This window comes from Dermochelys coriacea, chromosome 23 (assembly GCF_009764565.3).
Source record: "Dermochelys coriacea isolate rDerCor1 chromosome 23, rDerCor1.pri.v4, whole genome shotgun sequence".
NCBI classification, from domain to species: domain Eukaryota; kingdom Metazoa; phylum Chordata; order Testudines; family Dermochelyidae; genus Dermochelys; species Dermochelys coriacea.
Genome location: NC_050090.1, coordinates 16,310,922 through 16,336,834, shown reverse-complemented (window position 1 = coordinate 16,336,834; position 25,913 = coordinate 16,310,922). Strand labels below are relative to the sequence as shown.

Here is a 25,913-nt window from a genome sequence, read left to right as displayed (position 1 = left end):
GCCGCCGCCGCCGCCGGTGGGGGGAGCAGCTGGAAGCCGGGGTGCGGCGGTGACAATTGCATGGGATGAAATGGTGCAAATCTGCAGGCGGGCCGTGGATCCCTTGCAAATCTGCATGCATGCATCGAAATGGCTCCATCCCCAGGCCTGCATGCCTTGCAGAGGCCCATTGCCTGCAAACCAAGCCCCCGGGTTGCAAGTCTGCGTGTGCAGACCCAGCGTGCATGCAGGCCGGGTGGCGAGCACCCAGAGGCTGGGTGGAGAGGCTGGGTGCCTGCGTTGGTTGCAAACGTGCGCTAGGTCACAGACATTGTTCAGAGGAAATAAATCTCCAGTCTGGGGCCTTGGTTGCCAAATTGCCGCCATGCGGGGCCGTTGCGCCCAGATATAAAGATCCCAAGTTGCAAAATGTGCAGGATTCAACTCACTAGACCCCACTCCGCTCCCACAACCAGGGAGAGAACCCAGGAGTCCTGGTGCCCAGAAACCCCTGCAGTAACCCACCAGCCCCCAACTCTCCTCCTAGCAGTCTTTTCAGAGCTGACTGCATCTCAGCCCAGGTGAAGTTGTGCCCGTGCGGCGTTAAGTGTGGCCGTTCCCCAGATACCCCGCCCTAGAGGTGGCTGCATCGGGTGAGCCCTCCCCATGCCGTTATGTGTGGCTGTTCCCCACCTGCCCCGCTCCAGAGGTGGCTGCATTTCAGCACCAGGTGAGTTGTCCCCTTGCAGCGTTATGTGTGGCCATTCCCCAGCTGCTCCACCCCAGAGGTGGTCGGGGGAGCTGTCCCACCATAGCCACCTGTGAGTTAACAGTAGATGGTTGGCAGGTGGAACTGGATGATCCCACTGCTGGATTGTACTTGTCTCGGGAGCTGCGATCCCTCACCCCCAGGGACCAGCTCTTGGCCCCAGGCCCAGGGCATCAGGCAAACACAGTAAAGGTCTGTTTGTACTCAGATGGGGTTGGCCCACTTTGTGTAGATGCTGTTATCTAGTGGGTGAGAGCTGGGGGGCTGGGAGCCAGGACTCCTGGGTTCCCTCACTGGCTCTGGAAGGGGAATGGGGTCTGGTGGGTTAGAGCAGGGGGGCTGGGAGCCAGGACTCCTGGGTTCTCTCCCCGGCGCTGGGGAGGCTGGCCGGTCGTGTGGTGCAGGGGCTGAGCCGACAGGCGGGAGTTTAAAAACCTCCAGGAGTTCAGGAAATAACCGGGATTCCAGAGCCCAACTGGGATTTCTTTCAAAGGACCCAATCCAGGCAGCTCCTGCTTCCCTTTAACTACAAGAGGCATGGCTCCTCTTGTCAGCACCAGCCTCTCTGCTGAGTCACAGGGTGCCTGGGTTCTCTCCCCAGCCATGGGAGGGGAGTGAGGGCTAGTGGTTAGAGCAGAGGGGGCTGGGAGCAGGACTTCTGGGTTCTCTCCCTAGCTCCCACTCACTCCAATCCCCTCCGCTCCGTATAACAGGCCAGGCGGGTGAGCCAGCGATGCTCCGGCAGCTGGCGACTCGGGGCCGGGAAGCCTTTGACGGGGCCTGCCAGGCCCGAGCCATGGCGAAGGCAAGTCTGGCAGGTCTGTAATCAATGGGCGTTCCTTGCTGCGTGTGGTTCCTTTCCAGTGCCTGGCTCTGCGCCTTTAAATCCTTCCCCCACTGTTCCCATCTGCTGTGGTTTGAAGCATATTATCCCAGAGCAGGAGGAATCCCCCCCCCCCCGACCATGTGCAAGCAGGGAAAGAAGCCGTGGGCTGGATTTAGCAGCAGATGTCAGAGGTCCCCCCTCCTTGGGAGAAAAATCCCTGGCCTCCCAGAGGTGGATTTCCCTGCTTAAAATAGCCAGCCAGCCTGATTTCGAAGAAGCGCAGTGAACATCCAAGTTGGCTCTTTTGTTTGGCAATAACCCCTCGGGAACGCAGGCTCTGCTCCGCAAGGACTCGGAGCTTGCACTGGCTTGGAGCTTACGAAGCTAGAAACAGGAGCTGACACCTGGTTTGAAACCAGCAAATTGGGATTTACAACTGTTCTGGAAATTAGGAAACAAGGAATCGGAGTTTACAACGGGTTTGAACCCAAGAAATCCCAGTTGACAACTGGTCTACAAGTGGTCTGAACCCAAGCTGTCAGCGGTGGCCATTAGTTTGTAATTGACGAAGCGAGACTTGCGTGTTTCCAGCCCGGCTGAAGGGCCTCACAAGGCAAGAAATCGCAACTAGTTTGAAACGTAGGACACCAGAAATCGGCGTTCACAGCTGGCTGGAAGCGCTCAAAGCTGAAAACGGGAGTTTACAACTGATTTTAAATGTCTGAAGCAAGAACTGGGAGTTGCCAACCAGTTTGGATCGTCCTTTTAAGCGGTGGGAAATAAATCCGAACCTGACTACAAAAAGCCATGAAGCTGGGCTCCCGATGAGCGAACCCTCCCTGGAGGAGATGGGTGGGTACAACTGATGTGAAACCTCGAAGGAGCAGAGCTGGGACCTCTCGGCTGAGGGAGAATTTCCGAGCCAGGAATCGGCAGCCCCACGCGCTGTGGCGGGGGAGAAGAACTCGTTCTCCGGGGCAATGAGCGAGATCCTCGTGGGGAGTCGGGGGATTGACTAAAGACGACTCGGACATTGCATCTGGCTGGGGACGGTTTCCAGCACGGCCCACACAAAAGCAGCGCTTGGCAACCGAGGAAAACCTCTTGGGAGCTAAGAGGTCGGGGTTTGGCAAGGCCGGAGCTGGGGAAGTGGCTGCCTTTTGCCACGGCTGCAGCGCGGCCCCCCTGACCTGGAGGAACCCCTGGATTTTTTTGACGAGGGCCGTCCGAGGCCTTGCTGCGTGGCTGAGCCTGCGTGGATGGAAATCCCACGTGGACTGGGTGTTTTTCCCCCCCTCCTCGCTCTGGGTTCGTGGGCGGAGAAGGGGGTAGCTGATTTTGCAGCAAGCCAGCGGTGCATGGGGCCCAAGTGAGCCAGGCCCCCCCATCCCAGCCTTGGAGAAAACAGACCCCCTCCCTTCCCCATGCCTCCAGCCCCACGCTGACGGGGGAGCAGGCGCCTGCCCACCTTCCGCTCTCTTCCCAGCCTCCGGATAGGGATCGGACACCCCTGGCTGAGGATGTGGCCCGAGATCCCCGGGGCTCGGGGGGGCCTGGGACCGGAGCTGGGGGGGGATTGAGGCCTGGAGGGAGGGGTGCAGACATGCAGAGGGCCAGTATGATCGGGATCCCCAGCCTGGACCAAGCCGGATCCTTCTCCCAGCAGTGCAAGGCCATGCGGTTCTCCTATCACCTGGAGAGCGGGGCTGGCGGGCACCGAGCTGGTAAGGGGGGGCTGTGAAATCTGTCGGGAGGGGACACCTGTGTGGGGGTGATTTCTTTGTCAAGTGGGGGAGGGGATTGGAAGCCCAGACTCCTGGGTTCTCTCCCTGGCTCTGGGAGGGGAATGGGGTCTAGTGGTTAGAGCTGGGGCGCCCGGGACAATGCCAAACTCAGGTCCCTTCTGCTGCAGTTTTTGGTGACAGGTGACGTTCGCCCCCCAGGTTTTTGAGATTTGTCTCTTCCCCTGGACTCAACCCTGCCCCTACCCAGCCAGTCCTGCCTCTGGGCGCACGGGGTGAGAGCGGCTCCATGCCCTGGACGGCTGGGGGTGGAAGGGTCCCAGGGCACAGGGGGGTGGGTGGGCAGCCCCTGGTCTGAGACCCTGTCTCATCACTGTGGGAATGGCTCTGTGACCTCCCTCCCCTCCCAGAGCCGGGGAGAGAATCCTGGCATCTTGGCTCCCAGCCCCCTGCTCTTACCACTAGACCACACTCCCCTCCCAGAGACAGGGAGAGAACCCAGGAGTCCTGGCTCCCGGCCTCCCCACCCCCCTTGACCGAGATCAACCCCCTGTCCTGCCAGGTGCTGTACAAATCCCCCTGACTGATCAGGGCCCATCCCATCAGGCCCCGACAGCAGGAGACAATTCCTGCCCCAAAGACAGAGGTGGAAGGGGAAACTGAGTCACGGAGGGGTGAAAGGACTGGCCTAAGCACGGGTTTACCAGGACTGGAACAAAGACTCACGGGGGGGAGGGAGCGTCTGCGTGTGTGTCAGTCCCTCCATGCGGACCCAGCGGGAGGGGACGAGCCTGGCTCAGGGTCGGTCTGTCTGCGGTACCCTCCTCTTGCGACACATTTCCAGCAAAACAAAACAACCACAGTGTTATTGTTCCCAAGGGCTCAGATGATTCGGGATGCGAGAGACCCCGTGATTGTCCAGAGGAAGGCTGGTCAGGACTCCTGGGTTCTCTTCCCCTCACCCCCACCCCCCCGGGAGGGGAGTGGGACCTAGTGGTTAACAGCAGGGTGAGGGGGGGTGGGAGCCAGGACTCCTGGGTTCTTTCCCCTGCTCTGGGAATGGTGCGAGGCCTAGTGGGGGTGTTGGGAGCCAGGACTCCTGGGTTCTTCCCCCTGCTCGGGGGGGGGGGGGGGGACCAGGACTCCTGGTTTTGGCTAGGGGACAGGCTGAGATGGAATGGCTCAGATTTGTGGTTTAGGCTGCAGTGGTGATATTTGCATATTACCCACAACCCCCTGCATCTCCCCACACCCTCATTCCTGGGCAATTTTGACAGGCATCTCTCCTGTCCTGCTGACCCCCTGACCCTTCCCCCCCCAGGGGCCCATCCCCAGGGCATCAGACCCTGCCCCAACCTCCTGCACCCCCCCCCCGCCCGCTTTCTGGCTGCTGATGTTCATTAACCCTCTGAAGTCGCTGCTGCACAGAGAGCAGCTAAACTTGGGGGGGCTGCGGGGGCAGGGACGGGCTGGCAGGGGGCTGTGGGTGAGGAGTGAGGGGCACTGGCAGGGTGGGGGGGCTGGGCTGGCAGGGGGCTGTGGGTTGAGAGTGAGGGGCACTGGGGGGGCTGGGCTGGCAGGGGGCTGTGGGTCGGGAGTGAGGGGCACCGGCAGAGCTGGGGGGGCAGGGGGCTGCGGGTTGGGAGTGAGGGGCACCGGCAGGGCGGGGGGGCTAGGTTGGCAGGGGGCTGTGGGTCGGGAGTGAGGGGCACTGGGGGGACTGGGCTGGCAGGGGGCTGCGGGTCGGGAGTGAGGGGCACTGGGGGGGCTGGGCTGGCAGGGGGCTGCGGGTCGGGAGTGAGGAGAACTGGGGGGGCTGGGTGGGTCTCTGAGCCTGTCTCTCCCCCACACCCTCAGGCAGAGGCGTGTGGGGCGGTGCCAAGGCTGACAAGGTTCTTACTAGGCAGCCAGGTGGGTGAAATCACAGCCAGCACCTGGTGGAGTTAAGGTGGCATCGGGATACCAGGTAGGGCTGCGGGTCGGGAGTGAGGGGCACCGGCAGGGCTGGGGGGGCAGGGGCTGCAAGTAGGGAGTGTGGGGCACCGGCAGTGAGAGACGGTTCCTCGCCTGCTAGCCTGAATAGACAAAGGAAACTGAGGCACAGAGAAATGTGGTTAGAGGGGAAGCCCTGAATAGGAACCCAGCCAGTCCCCGCCCTGGGGCCTGGTGGGAGCCAGCGCCCCCTAGACGGGACAGGCGCCATGTCCCATTCCCCGCCCCCATGAGCCAGCCAGCCCCCCCCCCCCCCAGGGCTGGATCACAGCCGTGCCCCCGCACCCGGTTCCCTCCACCTTAAGCTCCTCTCTGGGCCAGCGGGATCCCGTCTGTTTGTATCTCCTGGGCAAGGCCGTTGCTAAGATCTGGGATCCCATTCCCCCCTTGTCCCCCCCCCCGACTTCCCCCTTCCTGCCCTGGTCCCCACGGGGCCAGAGCTGAGATTAGTGGGGGTGAGTGATCCTGGGGGGGCCAGGAGCCAGGACGCCTGGGTTCTCTCCCCGGCTCTGGAAGGGGGGTGAGGTGTAGTGGTTGGGGGGGCAGGGCTGGGAGTCAGGGCTCCTGGGCTCTCTCGCAGATCTGGAAGGGGAGGGGGGGTCTGGTGGGTTAGAGTGCAGGGCTGGAGAGAGCTGGGAGCCCGGATGCCTGGGTCCCCTGTTCCATCCTTTCTCCAAGGTCAGCCGTTTTGTCCTCTGCTCCTTTGACCTTTGGCCCCCCGGATGAGGGGTGCGCTGTGTGGGGGAGGGGAGCTCCCACTGCTCTCTGCCCCCCCCGGCAGGCGCAGACAGCAGCTGCTGGGGTGGGGGTTGGAACCTATGGAGGGGACCCTGCTAAGGAGGGGCCATGGGGGGGGCTGCGGAGGGGGAATTGCAGGGAGGGGGCGCTGGTGGGGGATGGGCAGGGCAAACTTGTGGCTGGGGATGGGGAGGCACAGTGACCCCCCAACCTTCTTCAATCCAGCCACCTCCCTTCTCTTTTCCAGGCGCCCCGGGCCAGGGCTCCCGGCTGCTGGTCAAGAGTCTGTCCCTGGAGCCGCGAAGCGAACCCTGGCGTCCGGAGAGCGCCCAGCGCCTCCGCTCAGACCCCGGGCCCCACAGCGACGGGGGGGAGCCCCGCCCCGCCCTGCCCAGGAGGGCCCTGGGCCCCAAACCACAGGGTGAGTCCCACAGGGCAGGATGGGTGGGGGAACTGGCTGCTCCAGCCCCAGCCTCTGCCAGCAGGAGCTGCTGGGGGGGCATTGGGGGCGGGGTGCTGGGGGAGCCTGGTGCTGGGGGGGTACATTAACCCTTTCCTCTCTTTCCTTTTCCAGTCCCTCCCAAACCAGGTCATCTCCAGAGCACCCATCCCCCGTGGCCTCCGGCCCCCATCCCCCCGCCCCCCTCGCGCCCCCTCCCAGCCAACCCCCGCCTGGGCTCCCGGAGCCCCCTGACACCGCACCCCAAGGCTCAGGATGGAGCTGGCTCCACAGCTGTCTTGACCCTCATCGAAAAGTTTGAGAGGTGAGTGCGCCCCTCCCAGAGAACCCAGGAGTCCGGGCTCCTCCCACCCCCACCCCCACTCTAACCCACCAGACCCCACTCCTCTCCCAGAAAACCCAGGAGTCTGGGCTCCCTGCCACCCCTGCTCTAACCCACCAGATCCTACTCTCCTCCCAGAGAACCCAGGAGCCCTGACTCAGTTTCCCTTCCTCCCGCAGGGACCCTGTAATCCTGACCCTGGAGCAGCCGTCCCACACCCCCATCCCGGACCCCCCAAGCCCTGGGGAGGCTGATGTAACCCCCAAGTCGCTGGCTCTCTTGGGTCTGCCGGGGGGGGAGGACTCGGGGCCAGCCGGGCGGGGGGACCAGGCCCCCTGTCTGTCCCCCACGGCCCACAGCGGGAAACTGGCCAACCGGGACAGCGGCTTCGACAGCATCAGTTCCCCATCCCCCAGCGAGGAGCTGGGCTTCGGGGGGGACGAGGGGCCCGTGGGGGAGGGTGACGGGGGGGGCAGCCCGGGGTCCCCCCCCTGCCCAGACTCCGAGGTGGACAGCGACCTGGACGAGGGGAACGGGGACGATGGGGTGTCGGTGCCAGGCACGGTGCCCCGCCAGGCCGGGAGACCGAACGCGCCGGAGGTAAGATCGATGAGAGCGGCCAACCCCTGCCCCACGGCGACCCCCAGTGCCTGGCCCTGCCTGCTAGGGGAGAGTGCCTCTGCCCAGCCCCCCGCTCTACTCCCCGCCCATGGCGCCCCCCAGTACTCAGCTCTGACTGCCAGGGGAAAGCACCCCCTGCACAGCCCCCTGCCCCATGGCACCCGGCCCTGACTGTCAGGGGACAGTGCCCCCTGCCCTGCTCCCCGCCCCATGGCACCCCCCAGCGCCTGGCCCTGACTCCCAGGGGAGGGAGCTGGGGGCGGGGGGGTTGGGGTTGGGGCAGGGCAGGTCTGTGTGTGTGAGGTGGGGATATGGAGGGGCAGAGGCTTGGGGGTCGGGATTGTGTGTATGGGGTTGACACCTCTTTCTCTCTCCCCCTCTCTGCCCCCCCAGCTCACAGCCCCCCAGAAAGCCTTCCACATCGCCAATGAGCTGCTGCAGACAGAGAAGGCTTACGTTGCCCGACTGCACCTGCTGGATCAGGTACCAGGAACTGGGGGCTGCGAGTCAGGACGCCTGGGTTCTCTCCCGGCTCTGGGAGGGGAGTGGGGGCAGGAGTTAGAGGAGGGGGGCGCTGGGAGCCAGGGCGCCTGGGTTCTCTCCTGGCTCTGGGAGGGGAGTGAGGGCGGGTGTTGGGGGGGCGCTGGGAGTCAGGACGCCTGGGTTCTCTCCCGGCTCTGGGAGGGGAGAGGGGGCAGGAGTTAGAGGAGGGGGGCGCTGGGAGCTAGGGCGCCTGGGTTCTCTCCTGGCTCTGGGAGGGGAGTGAGGGCGGGTGTTGGGGGGGCGCTGGGAATCAGGACGCCTGGGTTCTCTCCCGGCTCTGGGAGGGGAGTGAGGGCGGGTGTTAGAGGAGGGGGCTGCTGGGAGTCAGGACGCCTGGGTTCTCTCCCGGCTCTGGGAGGGGAGTGAGGGCGGGTGTTGGGGGGGGTGCTGGGAGTCAGGACGCCTGGGTTCTCTCCTGGCTCTGGGAGGGGAGTGAGGGCGGGTGTTAGAGGAGGGGGGTGCTGGGAGTCAGGACGCCTGGGTTCTCTCTCGGCTCTGGGAGGGGAGTGAGGGCGGGTGTTAGAGGAGGGGGGTGCTGGGAGTCAGGACGCCTGGGTTCTCTCTCGGCTCTGGGAGGGGAGTGAGGGCGGGTGTTAGAGAGGGGGGCGCTGGGGAATCAGGACGCCTGGGTTCTCTCCTGGCTCTGGGAGGGGGCCTGGTGGTGCTCACTGGTTCCGCCCCGCAGGTGTTCTGTGCCCGTCTCCTGGAGGAAGCCCGCAGCAGAAACTCTTTCCCCGGCGACGTGGTGATGGGGATTTTCTCCAACATTTGTTCCATCTACTGTTTCCATCAGCAGTTCCTGCTGCCGGAGCTGGAGAAGCGCATGCAGGAATGGTGAGCGAGCTGTGGGCCGGGGGGGGCCTGTGACACGTCGCCAAGATGCAGCCACCTCTGGGGCGGGGCAGCTGGGGAACCGCCGCACATAACGCCGCATGGGGGACTGGCTGGCTCCGGGGAGTGGGGCCTGGGACATGGGGCGCCAGCTCTGATCCCACCCCCTGCCCTCCCCAGGGACAGGTACCCCCGCATAGGGGACATACTGCAGAAGCTGGCACCGTTTCTCAAGATGTACGGGGAGTACGTCAAGAACTTCGACCGGGCCATGGAGCTTGTCAACATCTGGATGGAGCGATCCACCCACTTCAAGCTGATTGTCCACCAGATCCAGGTGAGGAACCCAGGCATCCAGGCTCCCTGCCCCCACGCTAACCACGAGCCCCCGCTCCCCTCCCAGAGCCGGGGAGAGAACCCAGGAGTCCTGGCTCCCAGCCCCCCTGCTTCGACCCACCAGCCCCCGCTCCTCTCCCCGAGCCGGGGAGAGAACCCAGGAGCCCTGGCTCCCAGCCCCCCCTGCTCTAAGCCACCTGTCCCCGCTCCCCTCCCAGAGCCGGGGAGAGAACCCAGGAGTCCGGGCTCCCAGCCCCCCTGCTTCGACCCACCAGCCACCGCTCCTCTCCCAGAGCCGGGGAGAGAACCCAGGAGTCCTGGCTCCCAGCCCCCCTGCTTCGACCCACCAGCCCCCACTCCTCTCCCAGAGCCAGGGAGAGAACCCAGGAGTCCTGGTTCCCAGCCCCCCTGCTCTAAGCCACCTGCCCCCGCTCCCCTCCCAGAGCCGGGGAGAGAACCCAGGAGTCCGGGCTCCCAGCCCCCCTGCTTCGACCCACCAGCCCCCACTCCTCTCCCAGAGCCGGGGAGAGAACCCAGGAGTCCGGGCTCCCAGCCCCCCTGCTTCGACCCACCAGCCACCGCTCCTCTCCCAGAGCCGGGGAGAGAACCCAGGAGTCCTGGCTCCCAGCCCCCCTGCTTCGACCTACCAGCCCCCGCTCCTCTCCCAGAGCCGGGGAGAGAACCCAGGAGTCCGGGCTCCCAGCCCCCCTGCTTCGACCCACCAGCCCCCGCTCCCCTCCCAGAGCCGGGGAGAGAACCCAGGAGTCCGGGCTCCCAGCCCCCCTGCTTCGACCCACCAGCCCCCACTCCTCTCCCAGAGCCGGGGAGAGAACCCAGGAGTCCGGGCTCCCAGCCCCCCTGCTTCGACCCACCAGCCACCGCTCCTCTCCCAGAGCCGGGGAGAGAACCCAGGAGTCCTGGCTCCCAGCCCCCCTGCTTCGACCTACCAGCCCCCGCTCCTCTCCCAGAGCCGGGGAGAGAACCCAGGAGTCCGGGCTCCCAGCCCCCCTGCTTCGACCCACCAGCCCCCGCTCCTCTCCCAGAGCCGGGGAGAGAACCCAGGAGTCCTGGCTCCCAGCCCCCCTGCTTCGACCCACCAGCCCCCGCTCCTCTCCCAGAGCCGGGGAGAGAACCCAGGAGTCCTGGTTCCCAGCCCCCCTGCTCTAAGCCACCTGCCCCCGCTCCCCTCCCAGAGCCGGGGAGAGAACCCAGGAGTCCTGGCTCCCAGCCCCCCTGCTTCGACCCACCAGCCCCCACTCCTCTCCCAGAGCCGGGGAGAGAACCCAGGAGTCCTGGCTCCCAGCCCCCCTGCTTCGACCCACCAGCCCCCGCTCTTCTCCCAGAGCCGGGGAGAGAACCCAGGAGTCCGGGCTCCCAGCCCCCCTGCTTCGACCCACCAGCCCCCGCTCCTCTCCCAGAGCCGGGGAGAGAACCCAGGAGTCCTGGCTCCCAGCCCCCCTGCTTCGACCCACCAGCCCCCGCTCCTCTCCCAGAGCCGGGGAGAGAACCCAGGAGTCCGGGCTCCCAGCCCCCCCTGCTTCGACCCACCAGCCCCCACTCCTCTCCCAGAGCCGGGGAGAGAACCCAGGAGTCCGGGCTCCCAGCCCCCCTGCTTCGACCCACCAGCCCCCGGTCCTCTCCCAGAGCCGGGGAGAGAACGCAGGAGTCCGGGCTCACCCTCCCCTTTGCAGATGGAGGAGGCCTGCGGGAATCTCACCCTACAGCAGCACATGCTGGAGCCCGTCCAGAGGATCCCCCGGTACGAGCTTCTGCTCAAGGGTTATCTGCAGCGCCTGCCCCCCGGCGCCCCAGACAGCCGGGATGCAGAGAGTGAGTGGGGCGCTGGGGTGTCGGCGGGGGCTCTGTGGGTATCTGCGGGGACAGGCTGAGCGGGAGCGGGGGCTCTGGGTTACTGGGGGGGCAGGCTGGGCGGGGGCTGGGTGGGGGGCTCTGTGGGTATCTGGGGGGCAGGCTGGGGGGGGCAGGGGGCTCTGTGGTATTTGTGGGAGCAGGCTGTGCGGGGGCTGGGGGCTCTGTGAGTTTCTGGGGGGGAAGGCTGGATGGGGACGGGGGGCTCTGTGGGTATCTGGGGGGGCCGGCTGGGTGAAGGCAGGCTGGGTGAGGGTGGGATGGGGGGCTCTGGGTTTCTGGGGGGGGCAGGCTGGGCGGGGGCAGGGGGCTCGGTGGGTATCTGGGGGGGAAGGCTGGGTGGGGGGCTCTGTGGGTATCTGGGGGGCAGGCTGAGCAGGGGCGGGGTCCCAGTGGGTATCTGGGGGGGCAGGCTGGGCGGGGGCTCTGTGGGTATTTGGGGGCCAGGCTGGGCGGGGGGCTTTGTGGGTATCTGGGGGCAGGGGCAGGGTCCCAGTGGGTATCTGGGGGGAAAGGCTGGGCGGGGGGCTTTGTGGGTATCGGGGGGCAGGCTGGGCAGGGCGGGGCAGGGGGCTCTGTGGGTATTTGCGGGGGCGGGGGCGGGGGCGGGGCGGGGGCTCTCCTGGACTCACCCCGTCTCTCGGCCCCGTTCGCAGAGTCCCTGCAGCTGATCGCGACGGCCGCGGAGCATTCGAACGCCGCCATCCGCAAAACGGTACGACGGGTGCGAGTGCGAGTCCCGGCCTGGGCGCTAGGGGGCGCTCTGCGGGGAGCAGGGCGGGGCTGCGTAGGGAGATGCCACAGGGACGGCTCGCCCACCACCGAGATGCAGCCACCTCTGGGGCGGGGCGGGGGGAACAGCTGCACCAAACGCCGCACGGGGAGGCTCCCCTGGCCACGAGATGCAGCCAGCTGGGGGGCAGGGCGGCTGCGGGGCTGGACCGACCCCCGTTCTCGCCCCCAGGAACGGATGCATTCCTTGCTGAAGGTGTACGAGCTGCTGGGCGGGGAGGAGGACATCGTTAGCCCCACTAACGAGCTCATTAAGGAAGGCCACATCCTCAAGCTGTCGGCCAAGAACGGGACCACACATGACCGGTACCTGATCCTGGTGAGAGACCCCTGGGCGGGGGGCTCTGACCCCCAGATGAGGGCAAGGGCTTGGCTGGGTGACCTCTGACCCCTGGGGGCTCCCTTGCTGACCTCTGTACAAAGGGAGGATCTGGTTAGGTGACCTCTTACCCCCCAGGGATGGGGGTGACCTCTGACCCCTGGGGGTTGGGGGTGACTTCTGACCCCCTCTCGACCCCCTTCTCCCCAGTTCAACGACCGGCTGCTCTGCTGCGTCCCCAAACTGTGGCTCCTCGGTCAGAAATTCGGGGTCCGGGCTCGGATCGACGTGGAGGGGATGGAGGTGGGTGGGGAGCGCAGCCCCCGGTATCCCCCCTGGCATTCCCCTCCCCCGCTATCCTCCCCCCCTGCACCCCCATCTCCCTGCCCCCCCATCCCCCTGCCCCGCAGTATCCCCCCTCCCCTGCGCCCCAGGATCCTCCCTCCTCTGCTATCTCCCCTTCTCTGCGCCCCCCCTGCTCTGGTATCCCTCCCTCCTCTGGTATCCTCCTGTGTCCCGGTTCCCTCCCTTGCCCAGGCCCCTGTGCCTCAGTTTCCCTACCCCCCCAGACTGAGGGGGGACATGGGGGGCGTTTCTGATCCGGCCGCTCCCATCCCAGTGTCTCTGTCCCGCAGGTGAAGGAGTCGAGTGGCATCAACCTGCCCCGGACCTTCCTGGTGTCAGGGAAGCAGCGTTCGCTGGAGCTGCAGGCGAGGTAGGGAGACCCCCCCAGTGTCCCCACTGCCCCCCCATATCTCCACTGCTCCCTTGCCTTGTCTCCCCCCTGCTCCCCGCAATCTCCATCCTGCCTGGTGTCTCCCCCCGGGATCCCCCCTTGCTCCCGCCGTCTCCTCCCTGTCCCCCAGCCTTCCCCGACACCCCCAGCCTGGTGTCCCCTCTGCCTCCTTCCACAGGCTGGTTATTCCCCCTCCCCAGCCCAGTACCCCTCCCCCCACGTCTACCCCACCCCCCATTAACACCCCCCTCCGTGTTCCTGTTTCTGCCCTTTAGGACGGAGGAAGAAAAACACGACTGGATCCAGGTACCTGGGGGGCCTTGGGACTGTCCCCCTTCCCCCGGCATGGGGGGGATCTGGGGAGTGGTGTCTCGGGGGGGCAGGGTGGAGGGGCGGGATTCAGCTCAGGGTCACCTCTCACCTGCCCCCACAACCCTTCCCACCCTCCCCATCAGTGGGGAGGGTCCTGGGCCAGGGCAGGGCCTGCTGTGGGGGGCACAGGCGGGGGGGCTGCCACGGGAGGGGCACGTCCCTCCCCGCTTCTCATTCCCCTGCCCCCCCCAGGCAATTCGGGCCACGATCCTGAAGCTGGAGCAGATGCCGGTGGGAGCTGTCCCCCGGGAAGAGGAGGAGCCCTGGGCTGGATTGCTGGTGAGCACACGTGTGTGTCCGTGCGTGGATGGCTGAGTGTGGGTGGGACCTAGGGGTGCAAGTGCAAGGGTGAAACCTGTGTGTGCAAGGGAGGGAACTGGGGATGTGCAGGAGCGGGTTGGACCAGGGGATGCGAGGGCACAACCTGGGGGTGTGCGTGCAAGGGCAGGTCCTGATCGTGCGAAGGCAGGACCCATATTCACGTGTGCGAGGGCAGGATTTGCACGTGTGCGCGCAGGCCCGGGGGGGCGAGGGCGGGACCTGTGTGCGCACATGTGAGGCCCCGTGCCGCTGTCCCCGTGCAGGGCCGGGAGCTGGGCCGCCGGGCGCCGACGCCGATCCGGGAGAACGAGGTGACGCTCTGCATGCAGTGCCAGGAGCCCTTCGCCGCCCTCACCAAACGCCGCCACCACTGCCGGGCCTGCGGGCGCGTGAGTCCCGGGGGCGGGGCGGGAACGGGATGGGGGGCTGGGACCCAGGACCCCCTGGCTGGGCTGGGCCTGTCTTGGGGTCCCCCCAGGTCTCATGCTCCCCCCCGGCTCCCCCAGGTGGTCTGCGGGAAATGCTCCGAGTTCCGGGCCCGGCTGCTTTACGACAACAACCGGCCCAACCGGGTGTGTGGGGGCTGCTTCGCCGCGCTGCACGGCCCCCCCGGGCCTCCCGGCCCCCCCCCGCGCCGCCGCTCCATCCTCGAGGTGAGTCCCCCAAAAACCCCCCCGGGATCCCCCCGAGCCGCTGCTCCATCCTCGAGGTGAGTCCCCCCCGGGATCCCCCCCGCACCACCCTCGAGGTGAGTCCCCCCCGCACCTCCGCTCCATCCTCGAGGTGAGTCCCCCAAAGCCCCCCTGGGATCCCCCCCGAGCCGCCACTCCATCCTCGAGGTGAGTCCCTCAAAGCCCCCCCCGGGCCGCCACTCCATCCTCGAGGTGAGTCCCTCAAAGCCCCCCCCGGGATCTCCCCTGCACCACCACTCCATCCTCGAGGTGAGTCCCCCCCCTCCGGAATCCCCCCCCGCACCTCCGCTCCATCCTCGAGGTGAGTCCCCCCCTCCGGAATCCCCCCCCGCACCTCCGTTCCATCCTCGAGGTGAGTCCCCCAAAGCCCCCCCAGGATCACCTCCCGAGCCGCCGCTCCGTCCTCGAGGTGAGTCCCCCAAAGCCCCCCCCGAACCGCTGCTCCATCCTCGAGGTGAGTCCCCCAAAGCCCCCCCCGGGATCCCCCCCGAGCCGCCACTCCATCCTCGAGGTGAGGCACCCCCAGCTCCCCCCCCGGGCCCCTGCTGAGTCCCCCCTCGCAGTGGGGCCCCCGGACACTACTGGGCATTTCCGCCCCACAGAAGCAGGCGTCGGAGGTGGCCGAGCGCAGCGTCGTCTGCAGCTCCCTGCACTACATGGAGCCGGGCGCCAAGGCCTGGCACAAAGGCTGGTTCGTTGTCCCAGAGAGCGAGCCCCTGGTGCTGTACGTCTATGGGGCCCCCCAGGTAGGACACCCCGCCTGCTCTGCTGGGACCCCTGCACCCCTGCCGGGCCATGGCTCCCCACTCCCGCCCCGCCAGGCCCTCCACTCCCACCCCCTAGCCTCCACCTGCTCTGCTGGGCCCCCCTGCCAGGCCTGGCCCCTGCCTGCTCTGCCCCCCAACCCTTGCCAGGCCCCCTACTCCCGCCCCGCACCCCTGCCAGCCCTTGCCCCGTGGCCCCCGCCTGCTCCACCGGTGTCCCCCACTCTTGACCTGCAGCCCTGCTGGGACCCCACTGCCAACCCGCTGCCCCTGCCCTTCACTCCTGACCCCCGTCTCTCCGGCCCCCCAGGATGTGAAGGCCCAGCGCAGCCTCCCGCTGATCGGCTTCGAGGTGTCGGCCCCGCAGCCGGGGGTGCGGCTCGACCGGCGTCACTCGTTCGCCATCCGCCAGAGCCAGCTGTGCTGGCAGTTCAGCGCCGAGTCGGAGGGGCTGCAGCGGCGCTGGATGGAGGCGCTGAGCCGGGCCGGGCGGGGGGAGCCGGCAGCCGCCCCCGGGCCCCTCCCCGAGGGGACCTGACGGCGCCGGGGGGCTGGCCTGGACCCGACCCCCCCACAACAAACGATACTTGAACTGTCCTCAGGCACTTTGAACTCACCTCCCCACACAAGTGCTGGCCTAGCTGTTAACCCCCCCTTTGGTGTAACCCCCCCTTTGTTCAGCTGTGATCTGCCCCCCCCCCCCCCGGGATCGACATGCTGGCTCACTCCCGTCCTGTCCCCTCGGCTCACGCGGCGCTCCAGGGACAGACACTCGCTTCGCAGACGACCATTTTATTGTTGCTGACATGCAGTGGCTGGCCACTAGGGGGTGGCCTCCCATCCAAGGGGCCACCCCAACTCTCCCCCCCCAGAAGATTGGGGGGGGCCCGGATTTTCTAGAGCTCTTGGGAGCCAGGCGTTGTTGTTAAAGCTCCATCAGCCGATTTCTTAATAAAGGTTTTGTTTTGTTCGGGTCGTTTCGTTTTCAGCCAAGGTGCAGGGAATGGGGGGGCGCCAGCTCCCACCCGGCCCAGGGGCAGGGGACTGGCTGGCTCAGGGGGGCAGGGAATGGGGGGCGGGGCCTGTCCCATCTAGGGGGCGCCAGCTTCCCCCTCCCCCAGACTAACATGTCCCCTCAGCTCCAGGGATTCTCCCCCCCGCAGCTGTTGCCATAGCGACACATTGTGGCTACACCTGGTTTCTTCCCCTGCCCAGCTCCCTGCAGCGAAGCCCCCCCAGCCACACGTGGGGGTGGGGGGGTCACCCCTCATTTCTTTTTTTTCTGTACAACCGTCCAGCCGTCATCTGCCGGGGGAGGGTCCGGGGGGGGCCCGGGGCTGCTGCAGTCCATCACCTGCAGGGACGGGGTGCAGAAGTCAGCTGGGATCCATCCTAACCGCAGCCCCCCCAAGATTGAGCCCAGCCATCTCCCTACCACCCCCCAAGATCACCCCACGGGCTCAGCCAGTCGCATATCCTGGCTCCCATCCCTGATTCCTGGCCCCTGCTCTGGGCCCCGTGGCTGGTACCTCCTCCGGCTTCTCCTCCTCCTCCTCACTGCTGCTCCCCTCAGCGGGTCGGGCCTGGGTGGCTGCCCTGCCCACCTCCTGCTGCCTCCACGCCAGCCGGGCGATGGCTTCCGTCAGGGCCGGCCCCTCGCCGCGCTGGCACAGGGCAAAGAGCAACTGGAGCTGCTGGCTCACCTGGCGGGGAGGGTGGAGGGGAAGAGATGGGATCAAAGGCCAGGGGGTGTCCCCCCTCCTTCCAAGAATCCCCAATTCCAAGGGCAGGATGACACCCCCCCCCACATGCTCTGCCCTCACTCTCGCAGTCCCTCGGGGCAGGGTTGAGAGATGGATGGAGTTGCCTCCTCCCAAGCGCTACGGGGGCTAGGACACGCGACTGGGATACCTCAGCCAAGCTGCCGTCCTCAACGATGGTGTCGAACTCGTTGTTCAGCACCTCGGCGAGGAAATCCTCCACCTCGTCCAGCTCCAGGGCCGCTGCAGAGAGAAGGAGACTCAGAACTGGGGAGGGCGGGAGGCGGCTTTCAGGACCCTCTAGTCTGGAAAAGGAGTGAAGGATTCTTGGATTGGGGGAAGACTCCCAGCTCCTTCCCCACCCCGCTGCTCTAACCTACCGGACCCTACTCCCCTCTCAGAGACGGGGAGAGAACCCAGGACTCCCAGCCCCCTGCTCTGACCACTGGACCCCACTCCCCTCTCAGAGTCGGGGAGAGATCCCAGGACTTCTGGCTCCCAGCCCCCTGCTCTGACCACTGGACCCCACTCCCCTCCCAGAACCGAGGAGAGAACCCAGGAGTCCTGGCTCCCTTTGCTCTAATCCACTAGACCCCCACCAACCAAGACTGGGTCCCATTCATGGAGGCGTGGCACAGACTCCCTGCAATCTTGGGGGGGCCGAGCACTGCTCAGCCATGAGGAGCTGGGCCCTGAGGGGCTGTCGGGTCTCACCATTGCTGTGGAAATACTGCTCCACCACGCCCACCAGCCACTCGGCCTTCGCCCCGCCGTGTGCCCCACCGAAGCCATGCTCCACCGCGATCTGCCCCAGGGAGAGAAGTGCGGATGTTACCCCTTAGCCTGGGTCTGCGAACCGGGGGCTCGGCTTCGGCACGCTGGCTGTACTAGACCGGACCATGCTATCTCGCCATGTTTCTGTGGGAGGGCTGTGTGAGCCTGGGGGCAGGGACTATGGGGGACCTCGCCAGCCCGCTGTGTTCCTGTAGAGACAGGAAGGGAGAATTCCTACAGAGGACCTCACCTTTGCAGTGTGTTTCTGTAGGGACCGTGGGGGGGGGGGGTCATAGAATCATAGAATCATAGAATATCAGGGTTGGAAGGGACCCCAGAAGGTCATCTAGTCCAACCCCCTGCTCAAAGCAGGACCAAGTCCCAGTTAAATCATCCCAGCTAGGGCTTTGTCAAGCCTGACCTTAAAAACCTCTAAGGAAGGAGATTCTACCACCTCCCTAGGTAACGCATTCCAGTGTTTCACCACCCTCTTAGTGAAAAAGTTTTTCCTAATATCCAATCTAAACCTCCCCCATTGCAACTTGAGACCATTACTCCTCGTTCTGTCATCTGCTACCATTGAGAACAGTCTAGAGCCATCCTCTTTGAAACCCCCTTTCAGGTAGTTGAAAGCAGCTATCAAATCCCCCCTCATTCTTCTCTTCTCCAGACTAAACAATCCCAGCTCCCTCAGCCTCTCCTCATAAGTCATGTGCTCTAGACCCCTAATCATTTTCGTTGCCCTTCGTTGTACTCTTTCCAATTTATCCACATCCTTCCTGTAGTGTGGGGCCCAAAACTGGACACAGTACTCCAGATGAGGCCTCACCAGTGTCGAATAGAGGGGAACGATCACGTCCCTCGATCTGCTCGCTATGCCCCTACTTATACAACCCAAAATGCCATTGGCCTTCTTGGCAACAAGGGCACACTGCTGACTCATATCCAGCTTCTCGTCCACTGTCACCCCTAGGTCCTTTTCCGCAGAACTGCTGCCGAGCCATTCGGTCCCTAGTCTGTAGCGGTGCATTGGATTCTTCCATCCTAAGTGCAGGACCCTGCATTTATCCTTATTGAACCTCATTAGATTTCTTTTGGCCCAATCCTCCAATTTGTCTAGGTCCTTCTGTATCCTATCCCTCCCCTCCAGCGTATCTACCACTCCTCCCAGTTTAGTATCATCCGCAAATTTGCTGAGAGTGCAATCCACACCATCCTCCAGATCATTTATGAAGATATTGAACAAAACGGGCCCCAGGACCGAGCCCTGGGGCACTCCACTTGACACCGGCTGCCAACTAGACATGGAGCCATTGATCACTACCCGTTGAGCCCGACAATCTAGCCAGCTTTCTACCCACCTTATAGTGCATTCATCCAGCCCATACTTCCTTAACTTGCTGACAAGAATGCTGTGGGAGACCGTGTCAAAAGCTTTGCTAAAGTCAAGAAACAATACATCCACTGCTTTCCCTTCATCCACAGAACCAGTAATCTCATCATAAAAGGCGATTAGATTAGTCAGGCATGACCTTCCCTTGGTGAATCCATGCTGACTGTTCCTGATCACTTTCCTCTCCTCTAAGTGCTTCAGGATTGATTCTTTGAGGACCTGCTCCATGATTTTTCCAGGGACTGAGGTGAGGCTGACCGGCCTGTAGTTCCCAGGATCCTCCTTCTTCCCTTTTTTAAAGATGGGCACTACATTAGCCTTTTTCCAGTCATCCGGGACTTCCCCCGTTCGCCACGAGTTTTCAAAGATAATGGCTAAGGGCTCTGCAATCACAGCCGCCAATTCCTTCAGCACTCTCGGATGCAATTCGTCCGGCCCCATGGACTTGTGCACGTCCAGCTTTTCTAAATAGTCCCTAACCACCTCTATCTCTACAGAGGGCTGGCCATCTCTTCCCCATTTTGTGTTGCCCAGCACAGCAGTCTGGGAGCTGACCTTGTTAGTGAAAACAGAGGCAAAAAAAGCATTGAGTACATTAGCTTTTTCCACATCCTCTGTCACTAGCTTGCCTCCCTCATTCAGTAAGGGGCCCACACTTTCCTTGGCTTTCTTCTTGTTGCCAACATACCTGAAGAAACCTTTCTTGTTACTCTTGACATCTCTTGCTAGCTGCAGCTCCAGGTGCGATTTGGCCCTCCTGATATCTTTCCTACATGCCCGAGCAATATTTTTATACTCTTCCCTGGTCATATGTCCAAGCTTCCACTTCTTGTAAGCTTCTTTTTTATGTTTAAGATCCGCTAGGATTTCACCATTAAGCCAAGCTGGTCGCCTGCCATATTTACTATTCTTTCGACTCATCGGGATGGTTTGTCCCTGTAACCTCAACAGGGATTCCTTGAAATACAGCCAGCTCTCCTGGACTCCCTTCCCTTTCATGTTAGTCCCCCAGGGGATCCTGGCCATCTGTTCCCTGAGGGAGTCAAAGTCTGCTTTCCTGAAGTCCAGGGTCCGTATCCTGCTGCTTACCTTTCTTCCCTGCGTCAGGATCCTGAACTCAACCAACTCATGGTCACTGCCTCCCAGATTCCCATCCACTTTTGCTTCCCCCACTAATTCTACCCGGTTTGTGAGCAGCAGGTCAAGAAAAGCGCTCCCCCTAGTTGGCTCCCCTAGCACTTGCACCAGGAAATTGTCCCCTACGCTTTCCAAAAACTTCCTGGATTGTCTATGCACCGCTGTATTGCTCTCCCAGCAGATATCAGGAAAATTAAAGTCACCCATGAGAATCAGGGCATGCGATCTAGTAGCTTCCGTGAGTTGCCGGAAGAAAGCCTCATCCACCTCATCCCCCTGGTCCGGTGGTCTATAGCAGACTCCCACCATGACATCACTCTTGTTGCACACACTTCTAAACTTAATCCAGAGACACTCAGGTTTTTCCACAGTTTCGTACCGGAGCTCTGAGCAGTCATACTGCTCCCTTACATACAGTGCTACTCCCCCACCTTTTCTGCCCTGCCTGTCCTTCCTGAACAGTTTATAACCATCCATGACTGTACTCCAGTCATGTGAGTTATCCCACCAAGTCTCTGTTATTCCAATCACGTCAAGAGGTCTTGAGACCTCTGTGTTTCTATAGGGGACCATGCCATCTCTCTGTGTTTCTAGAGGGTCTGGACGGGGTGTCTATAGGGAACCTTCCCGTGTCTCTATTTTTCTATAGAGCCTGGTGGTGTTTCTATGGTGACCTTGCCATCGCTCTATATTTCTATAGGGTCTGGAGGACCCTTGCCCTTTCTGCATCTTTCTATAGTGTCAGATGAATCTATAGGAAGATCTTTCCCTTTCTGCGTGTTTCTATAGGGTCTGGGGGGGCTTGCCTTTTCTGCGTGTTTCTATAGGGTCTGGGGGGCCTTGCCTTTTCTGTCTGTTTCTATAGGGTCTGGAGGGAGCCTTGCCTTTTCTGCGTGTTTCTACAGGGTCTGGGGGGGCCTTGCCTTTTCTGCGTGATTCTATAGGGTCTGGAGGGGGGCAAAAGGGGGCCGGGCCCTTTCTGCGTGTCTCTATAGGGTCTGGTGGAGCCTATAGGGAGCCTTGCCCTTTCTGCATGTTTCTATAGGGTCCGGAGGGGAGGTCTACAAGGGGCCTGACCCTTTCTGTGTGTTTCTATAGGGCCTGGGAGGCTTTATAGGGGGCCAAGCCTGGCTTTGCCGCCCCGCCCCCAGCTCCGGGACTCGCTCTGCCCCCCACCCATCGGCCCCCGCTCTCACCTGCAACGCGGCCCAGCTGCCCAGCACCGCCCGGACTCCTTGGCTGAACAGGCCACGTGTCTCCTCCCTGGGCGCCGCCATGACAGGGGGCGCCAGGGCGAGCGGCAGGAACCGAGCGCGGAGAGCATCGATCCCCTACCCCGGCCGCCGTCAACAATCGCACGCCGGGCTCGTCGATCGATCGGTGGCTCTGCGCTGGGACCGTGGGTTCGAGTCCGGCTCTCCCTCTCTGCGGCCGGAGACCGCCCCCCCCCCCCGCCGGGCTCTGGTGGGGCGCTGCCCTGGGTTGCAAACCCTGCGGCGAGGGGCTCAGGCTAGATTATCTCCTGGCCCCTTCTGGGGACTCCCCCTCCCCCCGATTTTCCGATTTAGTGACCACATCTGAGTCTGGAGGGGTCTGTGCAGCGCCCCGCACAACTGGAGTTCCTGATTTCGCATGGGGTTGGCAGGTGTTACCATGACGCAAATTATGGTGGACGACAGATGGCTCTAACTGGAATCATAACAGAATCCACGTCTTCCTCCCTGTGGTTCTCCAGGGTCTGTTTGCTTGGGTCTTGCACAGGTTGCGGTGGCAGGTGGTCTCTGCAGAATTGCTCCCTGGGAAGTGGGCGCTGGTACAAGGGTGGCTATTCCAGAGGACTCGCCCTCCATGCTGTTTGACCCCCCTCCGTCCCAGGCTTGGTGTGTCTGGGTCAATAACACACATCTCACTTAGACTATGCCACAGTTCTGGTTTCTCCTTTGCAGGGCCTGCAAGGCCCCGGATACGTGCTACTATTCCACAAAGGGACGACAGTGGTGGATCATAGAATCATAGAATCATAGAATATCAGGGTTGGAAGGGACCCCAGAAGGTCATCTAGTCCAACCCCCTGCTCAAAGCAGGACCAAGTCCCAGTTAAATCATCCCAGCCAGGGCTTTGTCAAGCCTGACCTTAAAAACCTCTAAGGAAGGAGATTCTACCACCTCCCTAGGTAACGCATTCCAGTGTTTCACCACCCTCTTAGTGAAAAAGTTTTTCCTAATATCCAATCTAAACCTCCCCCATTGCAACTTGAGACCATTACTCCTCGTTCTGTCATCTGCTACCATTGAGAACAGTCTAGAGCCATCCTCTTTGAAACCCCCTTTCAGGTAGTTGAAAGCAGCTATCAAATCCCCCCTCATTCTTCTCTTCTGCAGACTAAACAATCCCAGCTCCCTCAGCCTCTCCTCATAAGTCATGTGCTCTAGACCCCTAATCATTTTTGTTGCCCTTCGCTGTACTCTTTCCAATTTATCCACATCCTTCTTGTAGTGTGGGGCCCAAAACTGGACACAGTACTCCAGATGAGGCCTCACCAGTGTCGAATAGAGGGGAACGATCACGTCCCTCGATCTGCTCGCTATGCCCCTACTTATACATCCCAAAATGCCATTGGCCTTCTTGGCAACAAGGGCACACTGCTGACTCATATCCAGCTTCTCGTCCACTGTCACCCCTAGGTCCTTTTCCGCAGAACTGCTGCCGAGCCATTCGGTCCCTAGTCTGTAGCGGTGCATTGGATTCTTCCATCCTAAGTGCAGGACCCTGCACTTATCCTTATTGAACCTCATTAGATTTCTTTTGGCCCAATCTTCCAATTTGTCTAGGTCCTTCTGTATCCTATCCCTCCCCTCCAGCGTATCTACCACTCCTCCCAGTTTAGTATCATCCGCAAATTTGCTGAGAGTGCAATCCACACCATCCTCCAGATCATTTATGAAGATATTGAACAAAACGGGCCCCAGGACCGACCCCTGGGGCACTCCACTTGACACCGGCTGCCAACTAGACATGGAGCCATTGATCACTACCCGTTGAGCCCGACAATCTAGCCAGCTTTCTACCCACCTTATAGTGCATTCATCCAGCCCATACTTCCTTAACTTGCTGACAAGAATGCTGTGGGAGACCGTGTCAAAAGCTTTGCTAAAGTCAAGAAACAATACATCCACTGCTTTCCCTTCATCCACAGAACCAGTAATCTCATCATAAAAGGCGATTAGATTAGTCAGGCATGACCTTCCCTTGGTGAATCCATGCTGACTGTTCCTGATCACTTTCCTCTCCTCTAAGTGCTTCTAAGTGGATGTGGTGGGATACCAGTGTTGGAAGAATGGGCAATCTCCACCCACTTCCTATCACTCCCCACTGGGTTGAGTCCTTCTCTGGGGATAGGGGGAAAGCAAGACACGGCTGGGATGGATATCACCTAGGCAGGGATGCAATGCAGGGAGGCAGGGGACACCCACATACACACACCTCCCTCTGGGCCTCTGGCTGGAACTGGAAATTTGTCCTAGACACCCCTCCCATGTGGCCCAATGACAGGGGGTGGCCAGACCAAATTTGAGTGGTGCTGCAACCCCATGCACCTGCTTTAAGACCCTCCCCACACACCTTTTCAGTCTTTCCAGTGGGCACCCCCAACTCTTGGGGCAAAGTAGAGCCAGGGGGTACCAGAAGAGTCTGAACTTTCAGTGCTTCCCAGGTTAGCAGAGATGCAAAGGAGGAAGAGGGGATCTGGAGCTCCCAGACCTGCCTGGCCCCTGGTGGGGTGGTGATCGCCTGCCTGGGGGAGAGGTTGGAGCTGGGTGTGGGGGCAGCAGAGTAGAGGGGGAGTGTGTGGGGCAGGGAAGTGAGAGAAATTTGGGCCTCTGGTACATCATGTTTGTTGGAGCTCAGCCCCTGTAATTTCATCCCAGTTACAGACGTTTTGGGGCAGCCCCTGAGCCCAGAACCCCAGTACGATTGCCTCCCCGCCCCCAACAGCCCGGCCTCTGGGCCTCTCTCCTTGGAAAAAGTCAGGTAGCACCGCTCCACCTATCTGGGTCAGACCCTAAAGCCCGGACTGGACTTAGTGTGACTGATGGGAAGAGCCAGTCCTTCATCAGGGAAGTGGACACACACTGGAACTCGGAACCAGAGAGATTCAAGCTGGACTAATGGGACAGTAGCTTCAGGCCATACAGACGCTGTCTGCTGCTTGGGAACACATGGGGAAAAAACATGCAGCCAGCTCTTGGGGAAAGCTTAGGGACCCTGTAAAAGCCAGGGTACAGCACATTCTGGGATGCCCTTGACCTTGGCCCCCAGGGCAGAGAATGGAGCCAACTTGGGAGATGTGGGCCCGATGTGCAGAACTGGTGGAAAAACTGGTCTCCAAGTGTTGTTATCAAGGATTTGCTGCCAAACTGGGAGGGCACCTCTAGTGGGGTCCTGCAGGGATCTGTCCTAGTCCTGGCCCTTTTCAACACTGTCATGAATGACTTGGAGAAGGGAGTGGAGACCGGGTTTGTAAAATGTGCAGGTGACACCAGGCTGGGATAGATAGCCAGCGCTCTGGAGGACAGGATTTGAATTAAGACGACCTCACCTTGGTCTGAGCTCTGCAAGGGGAGAGTCAGTGAAGAGAAGTGCAAAGAACTTCACTTAGGATGGAAAACTCACATGCACAAGTAAAAAAGTAAAGTACCTGGCTAGGTTAGAAACTGGGCATGTTTAGTTTGGAGAGCAGAAGACTGGGGCAGGGGAGACCTGATAACAGGATTTAGATCTGTGAAGGGCTGTTCGGGAGAGGCCTTGTCTCCATGTCTGCTGATGGCAGAAGTAAGGGGCCTCATCTGGAGCAAGGGAGATTGGGGCTAGAGATCAGGAAAAACTTCCTAACTTAAATGGGAGCTAAGTGGTGGAAATGGCTCCCAAGGCGGGTTGTGGAATCCCCATCATTGGGCAAAGCCCTGGCAGGGATCGTCCTAGGTCAGGGGTTCTCAAACTGAGGGTCGGGACCCTTCAGGGGGTCATGAGGTTATTACATGGGGGGTTGTGAGCTGTCAGGCTCCACCCCAAACCCCGCTTTGCTTCCAGCGTTTATAATGGTGTTAAATATATTAAAAGGTGTTTTTAATTTATAAGGGGGGGGTCACACTTTGAGGCTTGCTAAGTGAAAGCGGTCACCAGTACATAAGTTTGAGAACCACTGGTCTAGGTTTACTTAGTCCTCTATCAGCACCGGGGGGCTTGGTTGGGCTCTCAAGATCCATCTTGGACAGGGAGCAAACTGGCCATGCCGGTAGGTTGACTACTTCTGGAAGCCATGTTGGTTGGCAGCCATGTTGGGTGAGAAGTGAATTGGCCATGCCTATGGGTTGGCCACTCAGGCCATGTTGGTTGTCAGCCATGCTGGGTGGGGAGTGAATTGGCCATGGTGGGTGATGAACAAATTGGCCATGCCAGTAGATTGGGTTGGTTGAACGAAGCATGTTTTGGGCAGGGAATGAATTGGCTATGTTGACTGGGGAGCAAATTGGCCATACCAGTCATGCCGTGTCAGCTGGCAGCCGTGTTGGGGGTGGGGAGGGAATTGGCCATACCCGCTGTGTGTGGCTGTGTTGGTTGGCAACCATGTTGGGTGGGGGACCAGGTTGGCAGCCATGTTGGCTCTGGAGCAAATTTGGCCATGTTGGTGGGTTGGCTGCTGTGGGCGGCCACGCTGTTGGCAGCCGTGTTGGGTGGGGAGCGAACTGGCTTTGCCTGGCGGCCATCTTGGGCTGCCCCCTTGGCGTGAGTTGGCTTTTTGTGTCCCTCCCGCGTTACGGTGTCT

General features: G+C 62.1%; 2 protein-coding genes across 7 annotated transcripts; one reads left to right on the top strand and one right to left on the bottom strand.

The window, feature by feature from the left end:
• The first annotated feature begins 1,451 nt into the window (after positions 1–1,451).
• On the top strand, positions 1,452–15,994 carry FGD1 (FYVE, RhoGEF and PH domain containing 1). 6 transcript variants are annotated; one of them, XM_043501534.1, is made up of 19 exons: positions 1,453–3,298; positions 4,196–4,248; positions 6,294–6,467; positions 6,621–6,810; positions 7,008–7,428; positions 7,843–7,932; positions 8,678–8,826; positions 9,004–9,160; positions 10,851–10,989; positions 11,685–11,743; positions 11,993–12,139; positions 12,350–12,442; positions 12,759–12,854; positions 13,151–13,181; positions 13,440–13,526; positions 13,832–13,957; positions 14,075–14,221; positions 14,863–15,006; positions 15,335–15,994. In XM_043501534.1, exons 2-19 carry the CDS (start codon positions 4,203–4,205, stop codon positions 15,613–15,615), a joined length of 2,577 nt encoding a protein of 858 aa, XP_043357469.1. In that variant the 5' UTR covers positions 1,453–3,298; positions 4,196–4,202; the 3' UTR covers positions 15,616–15,994. The 6 variants fall into 6 exon arrangements, with proteins under 6 accessions (XP_043357466.1, XP_043357469.1, XP_043357468.1 ...); XM_043501533.1 differs by having other exon boundaries at positions 3,879–4,248; XM_043501531.1 differs by lacking the exon at positions 4,196–4,248 and having other exon boundaries at positions 1,452–3,298; positions 14,866–15,006.
• TSR2 (TSR2 ribosome maturation factor) lies at positions 15,801–21,475 on the bottom strand. Its single transcript, XM_038381644.2, has 5 exons — positions 21,285–21,475; positions 17,499–17,589; positions 16,936–17,027; positions 16,554–16,727; positions 15,801–16,378 (listed from the first exon to the last, which is right to left on the bottom strand). Exons 1-5 carry the CDS (start codon positions 21,363–21,365, stop codon positions 16,292–16,294), a joined length of 525 nt encoding a protein of 174 aa, XP_038237572.1. The 5' UTR covers positions 21,366–21,475; the 3' UTR covers positions 15,801–16,291.
• Positions 21,476–25,913: the final 4,438 nt, after the last annotated feature.